This window comes from Galeopterus variegatus, unplaced genomic scaffold, assembly GCF_000696425.1.
Source record: "Galeopterus variegatus unplaced genomic scaffold, G_variegatus-3.0.2 Scaffold1571, whole genome shotgun sequence".
In the NCBI taxonomy this organism is placed as follows: domain Eukaryota; kingdom Metazoa; phylum Chordata; class Mammalia; order Dermoptera; family Cynocephalidae; genus Galeopterus; species Galeopterus variegatus.
Window position 1 is genome coordinate 223,190 of NW_007727682.1, and position 16,828 is coordinate 240,017.

The following is a 16,828-nucleotide window of genomic DNA, read 5'->3' on the forward strand; positions in this document are numbered from 1 at the left end:
ACCTGTTTATAACATAGGTGTACTAGTATACTTACATCAGTATAGGAATATGGATAAAATGTATAGCTATTTTTTTAAAGGATCTGAACCCATGGCCTTGGTGTCATCAGCACCGCACTCTACCGAGTGAGCCACAGGCCAGCCCTAAATGTTTTTAATATATTCAAAAAAGAAATTGCGAAGAACAAACATTACCACTCCTTCCAGATAATACTTTTAATGCTTTATTAGTAGTTTTAAGCCCTGAATCTTAGGTGGTTGAAAACTGATATTGAGTGCCTGCTACAAAAAGGCCACCCATGACTTTTGGCCTACACATTGTCAAGAAGGCAATGCTGGACAAAAGAGATCAAGTCTTATTCTCAGTGCCAGGGACAGGATTATAAACCTATGAATGCCTACATAGTGGGTCCAAGGATTAAGGTGATTTTCCTGAATCATGTATAAGATTAATTAGTTATTCAAGGTTAAAAGAACAAAGTTCTCAGGTCATACCAAAGCACTTTTAAAGAATGATGGACACAGTTAAGGTAGAACCTAGCATTTTATTTAGATCTTCATTAAACTGTTGGAATTGAGAACCAGACATACGTAATAAACCTCCAAAAATAGATCCTGAAAGGCACTTTCTGCTTAGGGCAAGCAGTCATGGAATAAGCATGTAAACAAGCTGGTTTCTCTGTACCACACCAGCCAAGTCAGCTTTCTCCATGGCCAGCTGCACCAGCTCTGCCCTCCCTTCTGTTAACACCAGCCAGACCCCCTGTAGGTCTAACCCAAGGTTTTTCTGTAGGACACCTTGGCCTACCTGGGAATGCTGGAAACAAGGAATCATGGTGTTGAGAAAAAAAAAAAAAAAAAAAAAAATCTTTTAAAAGCTGCCATCTGAGGTGATGGCTTCTCTGTACTTACGCCATACCCCAGAATACAATAAATAAGCAATTAGAAAATGTTCAAGTATGAAGGGATTTCCTCCTCCCCGCCAAAAGCACTGCTCTCTAAAGGAAGCTGGTTTCTCTGTAGCTACACCAGCTATTCAGAAAGCTCATTGGACCTGGTTTTGAAAATAAAACAAAGTTAAAACCCTGGGAGGAGTTATTGTGCAGTGTGGAGTACTCAGTCTTTCTTATAAAGAAAAAAAAAGTTATCTGGTACCAAAGTGTGCAACCTACAGACCCTCAGGTACTGCCCTGTGACTTCTCTGTATGACATCACAAGGGTGCCAAGTGCCTGTTTTTCTAGAGCTAGGAGTTGGTGAGGTTTGGCTAGTGCTGAAACCATGCATAGGATTGGTTTACTAAATAAAAACCTTATTACGTACGTCCTCCAAAAGACAGCTGAAAGTGGAGAGATTTTGATTTGGTGCTGTTAAAAAAGGTGTCAATTAAGAGCATAAGCACCAGGGAGATGGTTTAATGGTAACTGCCTTTTTTTTTTTTTTTTGTCAGGCTAGAGCTCCTATTGGGAACTTGCGTTACATGCAAGATTGATTGAATAGGGAACACTCCCTGACAAAGAGCTACATAATTAGAAATGGATCGAGTTACAGGGAGGATAAGAGGAAGGCTTCACATTCATAATCGAGCTCAAAACATTACAAATGCATGCTGACAGGGCTGTGGCATTGCCAGACAGAGGCTATAGTAGAACTACAAGTACTTTACGTGCACATCACAGGACATTTTCAGTATCTGGTGGGAAAGTCAATGCAATTAGGACTTTGGAGAGTTGGGCGATAGGGCACAAAGGTTCGATTTCAAAGCATTATTTACTACAGTATTCATTTCTAGGCAGTTACATGGATCACCTATGCTCACTAAATTCATTATAGTGGTGCACAAAACACCTAGGGACAGAATAGCAAGCCCAACTTACAGTCCCCCACAAAAGCTAAAATTCATGTCATTGACTAGAGTGACTGCAACTGATCAGGAGCTGAAAGAGGACAGGAAAATTTAGGAAGAAGGGCCCTTTCCCTCAGAGCTTGAAGGCTTCTCTGTAGCCTACGCCAACAAGTCTGGGGAAAAAAGGCTAACACTTTCAATATTTAAGCTTTTTGGGCACTTCCCATGGGAAGCTGTCCCTACCAAAGTGGCCATAGGCTGCAGTCCTCTGATAAATTGGCTTCTTCAGATCCAGATCCCTGGAATATACAAGTCCGTAACTTAATACGTAGCATTCAATTAAAATAAAGCAAAACAATCAGCAAGACTCATTTTCAAGACCTCTGGCAAATGAGTTCAGTTCTCTGGGGTATGCTAGGAAAAAAGTTTGTCGCAAAAATGTTACTTCCCTGGTGTCCAAACTCCTTGCAGAGTCCTTATTAGTAACTATAGTTCTTGTTTTTCCATCCCTGGCTCAACAAATATGAAAACTTGTCATTATTCTGAAAAATTCCAATTGTAAAAAGCTCACCTGTGATCACACAATACTTACCAAGGTCCCACTGCCCACCCTACCATGGTTATTTTTACAACAGCCTTGAACATCCCATTTATCTGTATTTCTTAATACAAACACCCTTAGGTAAGGTGAGCACAAAGCTCAGTATCAAATGTGGAGGGTTTTCTAGGGTGGTTAGTCTAAGCCATGGAACACTATAATTTTAGATTTCTCAAGTAACTAAGACTTCACAGAAGGCAGTTTAAGACATCAGCATGCCCTAGGAATTAAAATGTGTTCCTCCACTTGAGGAGTCCTTCATACCTTCACCTCCTCTGATTTTAGTAGTGTGTACATATACACACGCGCGCGCACACACACCCCTCAATATTTTTCACTAGCAATAGGCTTTACCGTCTTTACCTGACAATGACCCCAGGGCGGAGATCAAAATTCTTCTTCACAATCTCTAACAGCTCTCTCTCACTCTTCTGAGAGGTACCATAATGGAAAATGGAGATAGACAATGGATGAGAAACTCCAATAGCATAAGAGACCTAAAAGGATTCAAATGTCATAAGAGTCAGTGATTGGAAGACCCACACACTTACACAATACACTGGTACAAAACAGGTAAGTAGTAACTACTACTAAATACCCTCCCGCTTACATCACCTTTAACCACTCCAGTTATATGAAAGTATATACCTGAACAAGAACCCTCCTGCACAGACCTCCTTTAACAAGGGATTTTGCCACCCAACGAGCAGCATAAGCAGCTGAACGGTCCACCTTGGTATAATCCTTTCCTGAAAAGGCACCTCCTCCATGAGCTCCCCAACCGCCGTAAGTGTCCACAATGATTTTCCGGCCAGTCAAACCAGCATCACCCTGAAATTATAGGATTTAAGTCACTTTGTGCTTAATCCTTCCCAATAAGTGGCTCTAGATTAGGTTGCCTTCTCTGCATCATTCAGCAAATACCCTCAGAAGATTCACATGTAAGCTTCAGAAAGCCTAGAAAAAAAGGTGGTAGACAAAACTATGCAAGTAACCATCAAAGAGCCAAAAAAGTACACTGAGTTGACATTACCTGAGGCCCACCAATAACAAATCTGCCACTTGGTTGTAGGTGGTAGATAGTATCCTCATCAAGATATTTTGCAGGTACAACAGCTTTGATGACTTTCTCCTTTAGGGCATCCCTCATCTCATCAAGACAAACTTCTTCATCATGCTGAACAGATATAACAATTGTGTGGACTCTGATGGGAATCACAGCACCTCGATCCTGCATATACTGCACAGTCACCTTGAAGGCAATACATCATAAGAATAGTCTATATCAAACAATAGCTTCATACTAATTCTTTACCATAAGTTACAATACAGCAAAAGACAAACGCTATTCTTTTTTCAGTTAGTCACCTATAACTAAACAACCTTACAGATTTTCTAAGCAATGTAATATGTAAGACAATCTAGCTTTACGATCACTTACTTGGGTTTTAGAATCTGGGCGTAACCAAGGCAAAGTGCCATTGCGGCGTAGTTCAGCCAGCTTGGCATTGAGCTTGTGTGCTAAAACAATGGTTAAAGGCATACACTCCTCAGTTTCATCAGTGGCATAACCAAACATCAAGCCCTAAAAAAGTAAAAGTCACCAATGTGATCAATACAAGCTTCAGAATCTTATATTAGAAGGGATGCAAATATGCTCTACCAAGATACCTGATCTCCTGCACCAATGTCTTCCTCATTCCGGTCAAGATGAACACCTTGAGCAATATCTGGTGACTGTTGCTCCAAGGCTACCAGCACATTACAAGTCTTGTAGTCAAACCCTACAAAAAACAATCTTGTTTAGAGAAAAAGTAATAGCAATACCTTCTATTTACAACAATTATTTGCAATTTTAAATACTGCTGATGAAATCAGATAAACCTAAAACGCCATACACTTTTTTAGAAAATGGAACAAGGCTAGAACAGAAGGCTCAGACAGTAAAGCACAGTTATGTGTCACTGAACAATGGGGATGTATTCTGAGAAATGCGTCATTGTGCCAACATCATAAAGCGTACTTACAAAACCTAAATGGTATGTAGCCTACTACACACCTAGGCTATATGGTGTAGCCACTGTTATATATGCAGTCATTAACTGAAATGTTTTTTGGAGCATGATTGTATAGCAGAACTACACAAGTGAAGTTAAGGATTAGCAGGAACATTCTAGAAGACCTGAATGTTTCTTCACTCCTCATTAGCTGTATCTGGAAAAGTGAGGAGCTTAGAAAAGCAAAATCATTAAATCACACCTTTGGAAGAATCATCATATCCAATGTGTTTAATGGCTTCACGAACCACTTTCTGGTAGTCAACGGCAGCTCTGGATGTAATTTCCCCAGCAAGAAGAATCATTCCAGTTTTAGCAACAGTTTCTAACAAAAGAAAACATCACTTTTATAAGATAATTTTCATCATGATGTTATCTTTTTTTTTTTTTTAAAGATGACCGGTAAGGGGATCTAAACCCTCGACTTGGTGTTGTCAGCACCACGCTCAGCCAGTGAGCGAACCGGCCATCCCTATATGGGATCCGAACCCGGGGCCTTGGTGTTATCAGCACCGCACTCTACCGAGTGAGCCCCAGGCCGGCCCCATGATGTTATCTTTTTTTTTTTTTTAAAGATGACCGGTAAGGGGATCTAAACCCGCGACTTGGTGTTGTCAGCACCACGCTCAGCCAGTGAGCGAACCGGCCATCCCTATATGGGATCCGAACCCGTGGCCTTGGTGTTATCAGCACCGCACTCTACCGAGTGAGCCACAGGCCGGCCCCATGATGTTATCTTTTCATAAGCTGATAACAATATGCTCTGAACCTACCACAAGCCACTTTGGCATCAGGATCCTGCTGAAGGTGGGCATCAAGGACAGCATCACTGATCTGGTCACAAATCTTATCTGGAAAAGAGAAATGCATGTCTCAATTTCTTTAACTCACTGTTCATTTAAGTATGTCATGGCCCCTTCCTATAATTCTAACTGTAAAATCTTTGGAGGTTTTAAAAACTTTTTTTTATTGTGGTAAAACATAAAACTTACCAATTTAACCGTTCTGAAGTGAATGGTTCAGTGGCATTAAATATAGAGATCTTAACTGCTAATTAAAGCACTGCTTTACCAGAGCCATTTGCCAGAATAATAAATGCTGAATACAGTGCTGCATGTTACTTGAAAACTTGACACCATGGTCTTAATATAGATGCACAAGCTTACCAATTCAGATAAGCCAGCAGAACACCCAGTATATTTAATACATCTTAACCCATTATGATATATGCACTTTACACCTCACTTGGAAAGGACTTAAGTCCCATTTCTAAAAGTATTTCAGACATTTTGAAAAATTAAGTTTCAAGGCAAAACAATTTCCACTGTTAACAGCCACATAACTGGGATTTATCAGGTGAAACTAAAAAGTGGTATCTTTAAATCCAAAAGCATAAGCTAGGAAACATTTAGCCTTATGGTATTATTTTCAAAGACAATAGTTCTTACATTTTATTCCTAAAATTTAAAGTTTCCATTATAAATCTAACCAACCAGAAGGGTGAACTGTTTACCTTTTATCAATTTCTTAAAGAACAGTTGTTCTACATCACACAATACTCAATTCCACAAGTGTATTAAACCCTCTGTGCACTGAGCTGAGGCCACATGTAGACTAGTCTCCCTAATCTTAAAGAACACCAATTAGAGCAACAAGAGAATTAATTAGAATTAACCAATGAAAGGAAGGGCTCTTCATGAGCAAAAAGGAATAAAACAAATATACTCTGAATCTGTATGTGTCATCTATTATTGGGGGGGGACACAAATAAATACCCCCCACATCACCACTTTTCTGAATTTTCTGAAACCATCCAAAACAAAATCCAAGCAAAATGTATACGCAGCCTAGTATGAGACTCAAAAGTTAATATAAGAGCTGATCTTACTAAAAACAAACAAAAAAACCCAAACTACGGAACACCTGACCCTCAGCACTTATCAGGATCTCGGGTTTGTCCTCTCCAACCACTAGGCTGCTTGTGGGATTTTCATAATAGGCACAGTAAACTAGAGAGAAATGGATACTTAAGCCATCAGACTAGATAGCTCAGTTATTGTGGTCACACTTAGGGCAGAAGCAGCCTAAACAGCAAACTAATGATTAGAAAGTGATGTATATAGGCTGAGATTGAAAAGTTTCTGGAACATAGCTTTACTCCTTCGCGTGTAAATTGACTCCCATAATGGCGGTTCAGTGGACAAAGCCCTGAAAAGGAAATGTGAAGTAAACCTTGTCTAACGGTAATTACCAAGACTTTAAAGGAAACTCAACGCGATGGCAGCTTACAATTAATTCATGCTCCTCATCCTTTTTTACACAACTTCCAAATAAGGACTACCTTCTCCAACATGCACTATATTTAGTTGGAGGTTGTCACCTTGAAAGCAAGGCCATACTCGCCTAAGGGCATGTCCCTATTCTTCAGAAGTAATGATCGAAACCATGAAGATGGATAACGGAGATAAAAGATGTCCCGAGACTCGGACCCCACACCCCTCCACGCCAGCACTCTACCAGCAGGGGAGGCCGCCGGCTCCCCCTCACCCAGATGCCACATGCGGCAAACACGTGGTTGCCGCTGCAATGCGGGGCGCGCGCTCCCGAGGGCCGGATGCGAGCGCGTGGGGCGGGTCGCCCACTCGAGGCTTTTCAGACTGCAGGACCTAGAGGAGTTAACAGTACCCTCCCCGGCCAGAACACTCGCCGTCAGGGCCCCCGCCCTTCTCGTTTTCTGGAATCTTCCGCTTTACGAGGCGCGCGGCCGCATGGGAGAGGAGAGGAAGGGGGAGGGGAGCGGTGGCGCCACGGGGACGACGTGCTACCGCCGTTCTCCCCACCGCCCGTAAGGCGAGGGCGACCTGCGCTGGTCCCACCACCAGCGGGTCCGGCCGGCGCTGCCCTACGCCCCGCCCCTCGCTTCGCTGCAGGACTGATCACCTTACCTGGGTGGCCTTCCCCTACAGACTCGGAGGTGAAAAGGAATGTGCCCTCTTCGATGAACGCCTCGTGGAAGCCGTTGAGCTGCCCGTTCATGTTGGTGACGGTGGCGATGAGTGAAAGTCGCGGATAAGAGAAAGCGGCTGCGAGGCGGCGACTGCGAAATGCGCAAGCAGAAGACAGCGCCCTATCCTGGGTGGCAGGAGACGCGGAGGGAACGAGGCGAGTGGCGGAGCGGCCGGGTATTTATAGAGCAACGCGCGCGCGCGCGCCTGGCTCGGGCCCCGCCCCTCGGCGCCGCGCGCCAATGCACCACTCGCGCGCGGGTTCTGGGGAGCCAGGGCGGTGCGCCGAGCCCGGGCCGGGCTGAACCACTCTGCGAGGCAGGGGGATCCAGCGGAGGCAACCGCCCCGCCTGCGAATATTTACCTATCTAAAGCAGTTATAACAAGGGGTAAGTGGAAGCGTGAGTAGATCGGGTCGTTGTACACTGCCGTGTTCGATGTGGGAGGAAAAGCGGCTAAGGGTTTGTGGACCAGCTCCCCTGTGATGCGACATGGCACTTCCCTTCCGTCCGTTGGCTGGGGTTCTGTCCGCGAGGTCGCGCCCCCCAGCGGTGGCGGCGGGTATCTCGGAGGTTTTGTGCTCTGGCTCTTGCCGAAGGTCTTTACTGCCCGCGCCCCCCCCATCCCCACCGCCTTTAGAAGCCGGTGACAGGGAGCTAGTGGCTCTCAGCCATGAGAAAGTGGCCATCTTGGCTGGCCAGCGGACGATTCTTCGCACGGCCTTATTCATCCCCCCCTGCTTGCTGTTGGCGGCTAGAAATTCTGAGGGGCGCCGGCCCAGTTGCTAGTAATTTCTTGGTTAATGGCTCTGGTGGAAATGGCCGAAAAGCAGATTGATGAGCGTGCTGTCATCGATTCAAACAATTGCCATCCTCTCCCTGTCTCCAGCGTTAAAGTTTCTGAGAGGGACCCTCACCATTAGTTGACCCTAAAGTGGAGGCCACGCTCTGGCCTTTTCAGGGAGAAAGGCCGCTCACAAGGCTGTCCTTGCACTCTCTGGCTTTCTCATGTCTTTGAGGGAAAATGTCATTTTAATCATCTGTTGAGAGTACTGAACGAATATTTCTTTTGGAGGGGGCGGGGGGAAAGCCCTATTAGAGAGCCCTGGAATGTGCTTCAGCAGATCTCTTGACAAGGTGAAATGGTCTGTTTCATGAAGCTTTTGCTTTAAAATGTCCACCTGCGTTTATCCCAGTTTTGCCCATTAAAGGAATTATAGAGAGCGAAGGAAAAAGAGCAAAACAAAACTTGAGCCAACAAGGAACCAATTTCGTGGAGTCCCCGTCTGGAGGGAGCCCACAGTGAGGGCTGGTGTGGTGACCCGAGCACGCGCTGGTGACAAGGACGCCGGGCTTAATGCTCTTATTAGGGAGCGGCCTGCTGCTAGCATGGGACGGACTTTGCACTGGGGAACTGAACGAGACCCCCTGTAACAGCCTCCAGCTGCCATTGCTCAGAGAATAAGGTAAATTGTGAAGAACAATCCTCTCGGCTGGCCAGCTGGCGTATGCGGAGGAAAGGTGGGAGTTTGCCACAGGCTCACTTGGAAACAAAGGAAGCACCTCGGCTGTGCTAGGGGCTTCCACAAAGAAGGTAGAGGAAGACTCATCTCCAGCCTTCAGAATGACCACAGCTATGGTCACTCAAAGCAGGCAGCAAGAAAAGGTTAAATCACAAAAGAGACAATAGATATGTTATTTTTATTTGTTGGTGTTTTACTTTTCAACTTAACTCTTCATGGAAAAATAACTGTATAAGACTATTTCATAATTTTTTTGTTTTAATGTTATTTCACCTTTTTTTAAAAAAGCAGAATGCCAATTTATTAACTCACAGTGAATAATAAAATTATCAACTGGAACAAAATGCATGTGTAGGCCGGTCAGCATTATCTCCCAGAAGAAAAATTTGTATGTGAAGCCAGAATATAATTAGGTTATTTTATTAATAGGGAGTCAGAACAAGGGGATTAGTTAAATTTAATGATTAGCTCATTAAACCCTGATACCCCTATGCTACCAACTACACGGTAGGGCTATTCCTGCCAAAGAGATTAGAATCAGCTGTACATACTTGCTTACCTACCTCTCTTTCTTGCTCTTAGTACACGTAATATAGTGGTTAAGAGCAGGGGTTTTGGAGTCACGCCTCTGCCACATAGCAATGTTGAGCAAACAACTTAACCTCTATACCTCAGTGTCCTCAGTCTGTAAAACTGGGATAATAATAGTATCATCATAGGATTGCTTCAAGGATTAAATAAAATCATACAAGTAAAGTCTTTAGCACAGTATCTAGCACATAACGTATTTTTAAAAAATATTAGCTGTAGCAAATTAGCTGTATTTCTTGCGAATATCTTTTCAATGGCTTTCAATAGCTATTAAGGTAAAGACTAAAATCTCTACATACTCTTTATTTATTTAAAGATGACCGGTAAGGGGATCTTAACCCTTGACTTGGTGTTGTCAGCACCACGCTCTCCCAAGTGAGCTAACCAGCCATCCCTATATAGGGATCCAAACCCGTGGCCTTGGTGTTATCAGCACCATACTCTCTCAAGTGAGCCATGGACTGGCCCTAAAAATCCCTACATACTCTTAAAGGCCTGAGTGTAATTTGGCTGCTACTTCTTCAACTTCCCCTTGTGCAACAATCCCGTCTTTCTGTCTTCTACTTTGGATTTCTTCTAGTTAGTAACAGATTTATTAATTGATTAGTATAGAACAAAGCAGGAGAAATTTTCACTGATTTTACATTATTTGTATTGTCCCTTCCTCCCTTCCACAAATATTTATTTGTGAGCACCTCTCTGAGGCAGACACAAGGACTGATTCTATGACAGCCCTGGTCTCTGCCCACTGGAGCTCTAAATGAGGGGAGATGCCTGGCTAACTTCTCCTTATCCTTCCCTCTGCAGCTCAGCTGCCACTTCCTGGGTGAAGACTCCACCTACACAGATTTTTCACAGGATCTTGTGTTTTCCTTCATGGCAGTAAGTACAGTTGAAATTACAGATTTGGTGATTATTTGATAATGTCTTCAATTCCCAATTAGGCTTATAAGCTCCATGATAATGAGAAAGTGGTCCATTTTGCTCAAGCTTTGTTGCTGAATGCTTGGCACACACAAGATGCTTAAGAATATTTGTTTATGAGGGAGAAGGAAGAGAGGGAGGAAGGGAAGGAAGCAAAAGGAAAGGTGAATGAGTGTAAGGGATGGCAGAAGGAAGTAGGGAAATTAGAGACCCTGGTGCTCATGTGAAATCAATGAAAAGAAGTCCTGCTTTGTTTTGGTCACAAGCATTGTAATTAATAAAATTGGGAGCTCTTCACTAACAAGGAAGCACAAGGCCATCCTGTTCTGAGAGGAATGAGAGTTCTGATTTAATAGATTCACGCCCTAAGGGTAAAATACACCAAGAGAAGTTATTGGTTTATTTCATATTTAGCATTAATGAGATTTGTTGAATGTGAAATGTTGTAAAGCACATAGAACGATCTAATCACTACCTAAAGGCTCCCGATTTCTTAACCCAGAGAAAATTAGTGTAGCAGTAGTCCTTTGAAAGAGGCAAAGTTGGGATTGAATAAACTGGCATTTGAGACAGCAAATATAACAACTATGGGTCTTATCAGTTTGCCAGTCAGGGAGAGAGTTCCAGTAAGTAAAAGAAAGCATTTGAGGTGCAAGCAGCTGTTGATTTAGCAGGAGAAAGGAGGAAGATGCCACTAGGTATAGCAAAGAGCAGTAGTGAAGGTATAGAAGTGTTGAGAAGGAAGCTCCTATGCTGTGAATCTTACAGGTACCTTCTTTGCAAAGACAGGCCAAGAAGAAATAAATCTAGGCCAGATGTCACCAAAATTGTGCTAGTCCTTTAGGGCCAAAGCCTCGGATATCTTACATGGTCTCAAAAGCAAGCTAGCTGTAGTGGGATGAGAAACAAGTACTATGTTGGGGCTGGCTGGTTAGCTCAGTAGATTAGAGCACAGCTTTATAACACAAGGTCATGGGTTCAGATCCCTGTTCTTGCCAACCACCGAAAAAAGAAAAGAAACAAGAACTATGTGAATCCCCTTGTTTTCAGGCTTTTTGTATTTTTTTTTTTTTTTTCTCAAAGATTAACGGGAAGGGGGTTTTAACCCCCTGGTTAGCTCAGTAGATTAGAGCACAGCTTTATAACACAAGGTCATGGGTTCAGATCCCTGTTCTTGCCAACCACCGAAAAAAGAAAAGAAACAAGAACTATGTGAATCCCCTTGTTTTCAGGCTTTTTGTATTTTTTTTTTTTTTTCTCTCAAAGATGACCGGTAAGGGGATCTTAACCCTTGACTTGGTGTTGTCAGCACTACGTTCACCCAATGAGCTAACTGGCCATCTCTATATAGGGACCTGAACCCATGGCCTTATCAGCACCACACTCTCCCAAGTGAGCCATGGGCCGGCCCTCAGGCTTATTGTATTTTTTTCTGTTTTTCTCTCTTGATACTTAATCAAATCTTTTTACAGGCCCAATAAAGAAGTGTGAGATGGAAGAATGCATGAGATACAGTGAAGAAGATACTGAAGGACATAATAATGTGATGACAATAGCTACAATTATTGTGACAGGCAATGTTGTGATATCTACTCCTCACAACAACTCTAATGAGGCAGTTACTATTTCTCTTCCTGTTTTACAGATGAAGAAACTAGCATGTAATTTGTCCAAGGCACACATCAAATCTGTAGTGGAACTGGGACTTGAGCCTCGGACTGACCTCTAAATTCATGCCCCTTGTTATAGCCAAACAATAAATACATCACACTCCCGAGGTAATTAATGACAACAGCTTGATTTGTATCTTTTCATACTCTTCTATGAACAAACACACACACGCAAACACATTTTACTATCCAGAGAAATGTGGATTTTTCTATTAATTTTCATTACCATCTCTCCAGGACACTATGTAGAGATACAGATCATTCTTCTTTTTTTCTCCTGTTTTTTTTTTTATTATGGGAAAATATACAATACACATACATTCTAACTTTTTTTTTTTTTTTTTTAAAGATGACCGGTAAGGGGATCTCAACCCTTGGCTTGGTGTTGTCAGCACCACACTCAGCCAGTGAGCAAACCGGCCATCCCTATATAGGATCCGAACCCGTGGCCTTGGTGTTATCAGCACTGCACTCTACCGAGTGAGCCACGGGCCGGTACATATAATTATTTAAAAATTAAATAGCACTATATATTTTTTTCTTTGTAAGTATCTTTTCATTGTGGTAAAATATACATAACATAAAATTTGCTTCTAACTATTTTTTATGTGTACAGTTCTGTGGCATAAAGTACATTCACGTTGTTATGCAAAATCTTTCCTTTCTAGCCAGTATAGGGATCCTCTAACTATTTTTTATGTGTACAGTTCTGCGGCATAAAGTACATTCACGTTGTTATGCAAAATCTTTCCTTTCTAGCCAGTATAGGGATCCTAACCCTGGACCTTCATTCTTTTTAATAACAGTGAAATATACTCTATATGACTCTGCCACATGATGCATTCAACTGTTTCCTTATTGGTTGACCTTCAAGTTGTTTCTCATTTTTGCCCTACACACATTGCTGAACCTAACATCATTGCACATGTATTTTTGTGAACCAATATTTTTATTTTTGTTGAAAATATTTCCCAAGTGGGATTGATGAGACAAAAGGTATGTGCATTTTTATGTGTTAGTAGTTACAGCCAAATTACTTTCTTTTTTTTTTTTCTAAAAGACGACCGGTAATGGGATCTTAACCCTTGATTCGGTGTTGTCAGCACCACGCTCTCCAAAGTGAGCTAACCTGGTCATCCCTATATAGTGATCCGAACTTGTGGCCTTGGTGTTACCAGTACCACACTCTCCCAAGTGAGCCATGGGCCGGTCCTAAGCCAAATTACTTTCCAATTGGCTATCAAAAGTCACATTCTCACTAGGGTATCATTTCCTCTCACCAGTGCTGGGTGTTATTACTCTTTTTAATTTTTGTCAATATGACAAATGAAAAATGGTAAGAGAATATTTTTATAACCTTGGCAGACCTTTGCAAGCAAAATAGAATATCCAGAAGCCACAAAGGAAATGACTGATAGAGTTAACAACATAAAAATGAAAAATTATTGTATAAATAAAATTCAAAGACAAACATAGGAGAAAACTTTTGCAACACATATGACAGACAAATTGATACCAACTGATGAGAAAAAACATAAAATACTAATTTATAAGAAAAAATCCCATGAAAACTGGGAAAAATAATACAGGTAGTTCACCAAGGAGAAAATGCAAATTGCCTATATACACAAGAATAGATGTTCAACGTCATTAGTAGGGAAATAAATTAATTCATTTGTATAGTGAATTTCGGAAAGATTAGGGGCATGGGGGGGCGTAGAAAGAGGAATCTAAATAATAGAATGCTATGTCTCTAGCTCCCCCATTAGTAGGCCTCTGGGGGAGCTTTCATAATGCTGATGATCCTTTCCAGATTTTTTTTTTTTTTTTTTGTGACTGGTAAGGGGATCGCAACCCTGGGCGTGGTGGCGCCCACACCGCGCTCAGCCAGTGAGCACACCGGCCGTCCCTATATAGGATCTGAACCCCTGGCCTCGGCACTCCCAGCGCCGCTGCGCTCCCAGCACTGCACTCTCCCGAGTGAGCCACGGGGTCGGCCTCCTTTCCAGAATTTCTAATGGTGCATTTCATGGGGTATACAGGGTCAAAGTATTCGGATTCAAATCTCCCTCCTTACCAAGTATCGATGTAGCTTTCTGGATTGAGCTAAATCTACCTGTGGCCAAAGGCTCACCAATCAGTGACTCTTGTAAGGATCTACTCTCACCATTTCTATTACTGCTTAGTCCAGCTACTTGTCTATTATCTAAAGCCATGGCTCTATTCACTTACATTACCAGTATCTTTTTTTTTTTTAAAGATGACCGGTAAGGGGATCTTAACCCTTGACTTGGTGTTGTCAGCACCACGCTCAGCCAGTGAGCGAACCGGCCATCCCTATATGGGATCCGAACCCGGGGCCTTGGTGTTATCAGCACTGCACTCTCCTGAGTGAGCCACCGGGCCGGTCCACATTACCAGTATCTTTGTTGGGACATGGTGGTATCATTTTTCCTCTCATGTAGACCTACCACCTGTCATCCTCAGCTTTCATCTGAAGGCTGGTGCCATTTCCAACAATCACTGTATCATTTGGAGACTTACCTCTTTAGACCCCACCCCAACCCTTCAGGAGATCATATACCTGCTCTCAAAACTGGACTTGGTTTAGACCTGCCCTGAACTCAGGGCTGTCCCTAGATGATTTCCAGCTTTGTCCTTCTAATATAATTATCTATTTGCTTTTGTTTCCATCTCCAGCTTTCCTTGCTTGGTACACCTGGGCCTCCCTGACCTACCTTTTCATCTCTCTTTTCTCCTTTCTTTTGGATCAGTGCATTTGGATCCACCTCCCACTAACTGATACCCGATTTGGCTTCAGGATCCTTCCACTGTAAAGTGCCTCCACCTCCACAGGCAGCCAAAGGAAGATCCTGCCCCATGCCCTGGGTAACTGAGGTGGTTGGGATAGAAGTAGTAGGAAACTCTTGTATTCTTTATCTTGCCAACTCTTATCTATAGGAGGATATAACTGCCCCCCCCAGGATAGAAGATGCTTAAGGACAAAGAATGCTGATTTGGTGGAGCAGTTGGGAGAATGTGACCCTGTTCTCAATGGTGTTGACTTGACAGGTCACAGAGACCTTACCTGCTTGCCAAGGTTTTTGGCATACTTTGATAACTTTTCAGTCCTCAGGCTACCCAGTTCTCCAGGAAGCTTAAGTAGTTTGTGTTGTTACCATACCATTCAATCTATGAAGGAGAAATGTAAAGAGATTTTGCATTCTGTGATTAAAGGCCTGGCAGAAGAATAGAGTACATGGCCCTGGTCAGTGTCCACTGAGGTTGAGATCCTCTCAGCTGCTGGGGAGCAGAGTTCTAACCTTTTCCCCAAACTTGGCCTGGAGTGAGGTCACCCTTTGTGTGCAGTCTTAGAGGATACATAGTACCTACCACAAGGAGGGTCGCCTGGCAGGGTGATCACCCATTATGTCCCACTGGAAGGATTCTTTCCTCTGGACAGATTCCTATATTGGTACCCTCCTTGTGGGCTTCCAGCCGAGTTGTAGGTATCAACACAACTTTCTTGGATTAGGTTATGTGAAGATTAGAACTGACAGCTGCAACTGCTAGGATTCAGAGTAACAGGCAACCTTTCTCAAGTAGGTAATTCAGAGGAACAGTTTTGTGGTGTCAGTCGTGACTGCACATTAGAATCAACTGAAGCACTTTAAATCAATTGATTCCTGGACCGCACCCTAGATGTATTAAGTCAGTGTCTCTGGGTTTGAAACTGGACATAGGTGTTTTGAAAAAGCAACCCAGGTGCTTCTAATGGGCAACCAGGGTTGGACACTCTTGGGCTAGCAATTATTGCTTGAATCAGTGGTAATAACCTTACACCTTCAAGGGGCCTGTAAGATCCATTTAATATATACGATGAAAGTGTTATCCTTCAGGATACCTCTGCTGGAAGCAGTGGGTTCTTAAACTTTAACGTGTGTATGAATCATTGGCAATCCATTACACTACACATTTTAGCAAGATTCTGCATTTCCAACAAGCTCCCAGGTGGTGCTAATCCTGCTGGACTATGGACCTAGACTAGTAGTCTGCAAATTAGGATAGGGTACCCCTGGAACTACGTGAAAGCTTTCCTAGTTCTGTCCAAACATGTATAGTTTTAAGGGAATCAATTTCCAGATCACTAGCTTCCATATGAACTATTTTCTAAAACTGATCTGCCTGAGAATGATCCTGAATTCTCCTCTCCCAGTTCCCCTTTCGCAGTGGCCCCTTTCTTAAAGTGTTAAAGAAAGGAAGACCTCTCAACCAGCTGAATCTCACTCTCAAACAAAGAAACACACTAAAATATTGATGTAGGTATTGAGAGAATGAATGGTTCTGGTAATTAACAAATCTTTCTGCAAGTTAAATCTTGTCTAATCCTTTCTTTTCTACCCAATTGGATGACTTAATAACATTGTTAGTTGATAGATCATTAAACACAATTTTGGATAATATGTCACTACGTGGGTTTTGTTTGTTTGTTGGCATTTAACTAAGAAGGACTTTTTAAAAATTACTGTTATTGCTCTAACAAAACTACTTCCATTACCATCTACTTATTTATGTGAAGAACAAGATTTTTTTTTTTTTTTTTTTTTTTTTTTTTTT

General features: G+C 42.5%; 1 protein-coding gene and 1 long non-coding RNA gene across 3 annotated transcripts; one reads left to right on the top strand and one right to left on the bottom strand.

The window, feature by feature from the left end:
* Positions 1-525: 525 nt before the first annotated feature.
* On the bottom strand, positions 526-7,846 carry MAT2A (methionine adenosyltransferase II, alpha). Its single transcript, XM_008577743.1, has 9 exons — positions 7,445-7,846; positions 5,273-5,350; positions 4,702-4,824; positions 4,114-4,226; positions 3,884-4,027; positions 3,476-3,694; positions 3,091-3,273; positions 2,806-2,939; positions 526-2,143 (listed from the first exon to the last, which is right to left on the bottom strand). Exons 1-9 carry the CDS (start codon positions 7,533-7,535, stop codon positions 2,041-2,043), a joined length of 1,188 nt encoding a protein of 395 aa, XP_008575965.1. The 5' UTR covers positions 7,536-7,846; the 3' UTR covers positions 526-2,040.
* A 601-nt stretch (positions 7,847-8,447) lies between these two features.
* Positions 8,448-12,330, top strand: LOC103594513. Of its 2 annotated transcripts, none has more exons than XR_550857.1 (3): positions 8,448-9,097; positions 10,425-10,499; positions 12,014-12,330. It is a non-coding gene; the product is annotated as an uncharacterized LOC103594513 (long non-coding RNA). The 2 variants fall into 2 exon arrangements; XR_550858.1 differs by having other exon boundaries at positions 8,452-8,969.
* The last annotated feature ends 4,498 nt before the right edge of the window (positions 12,331-16,828 follow it).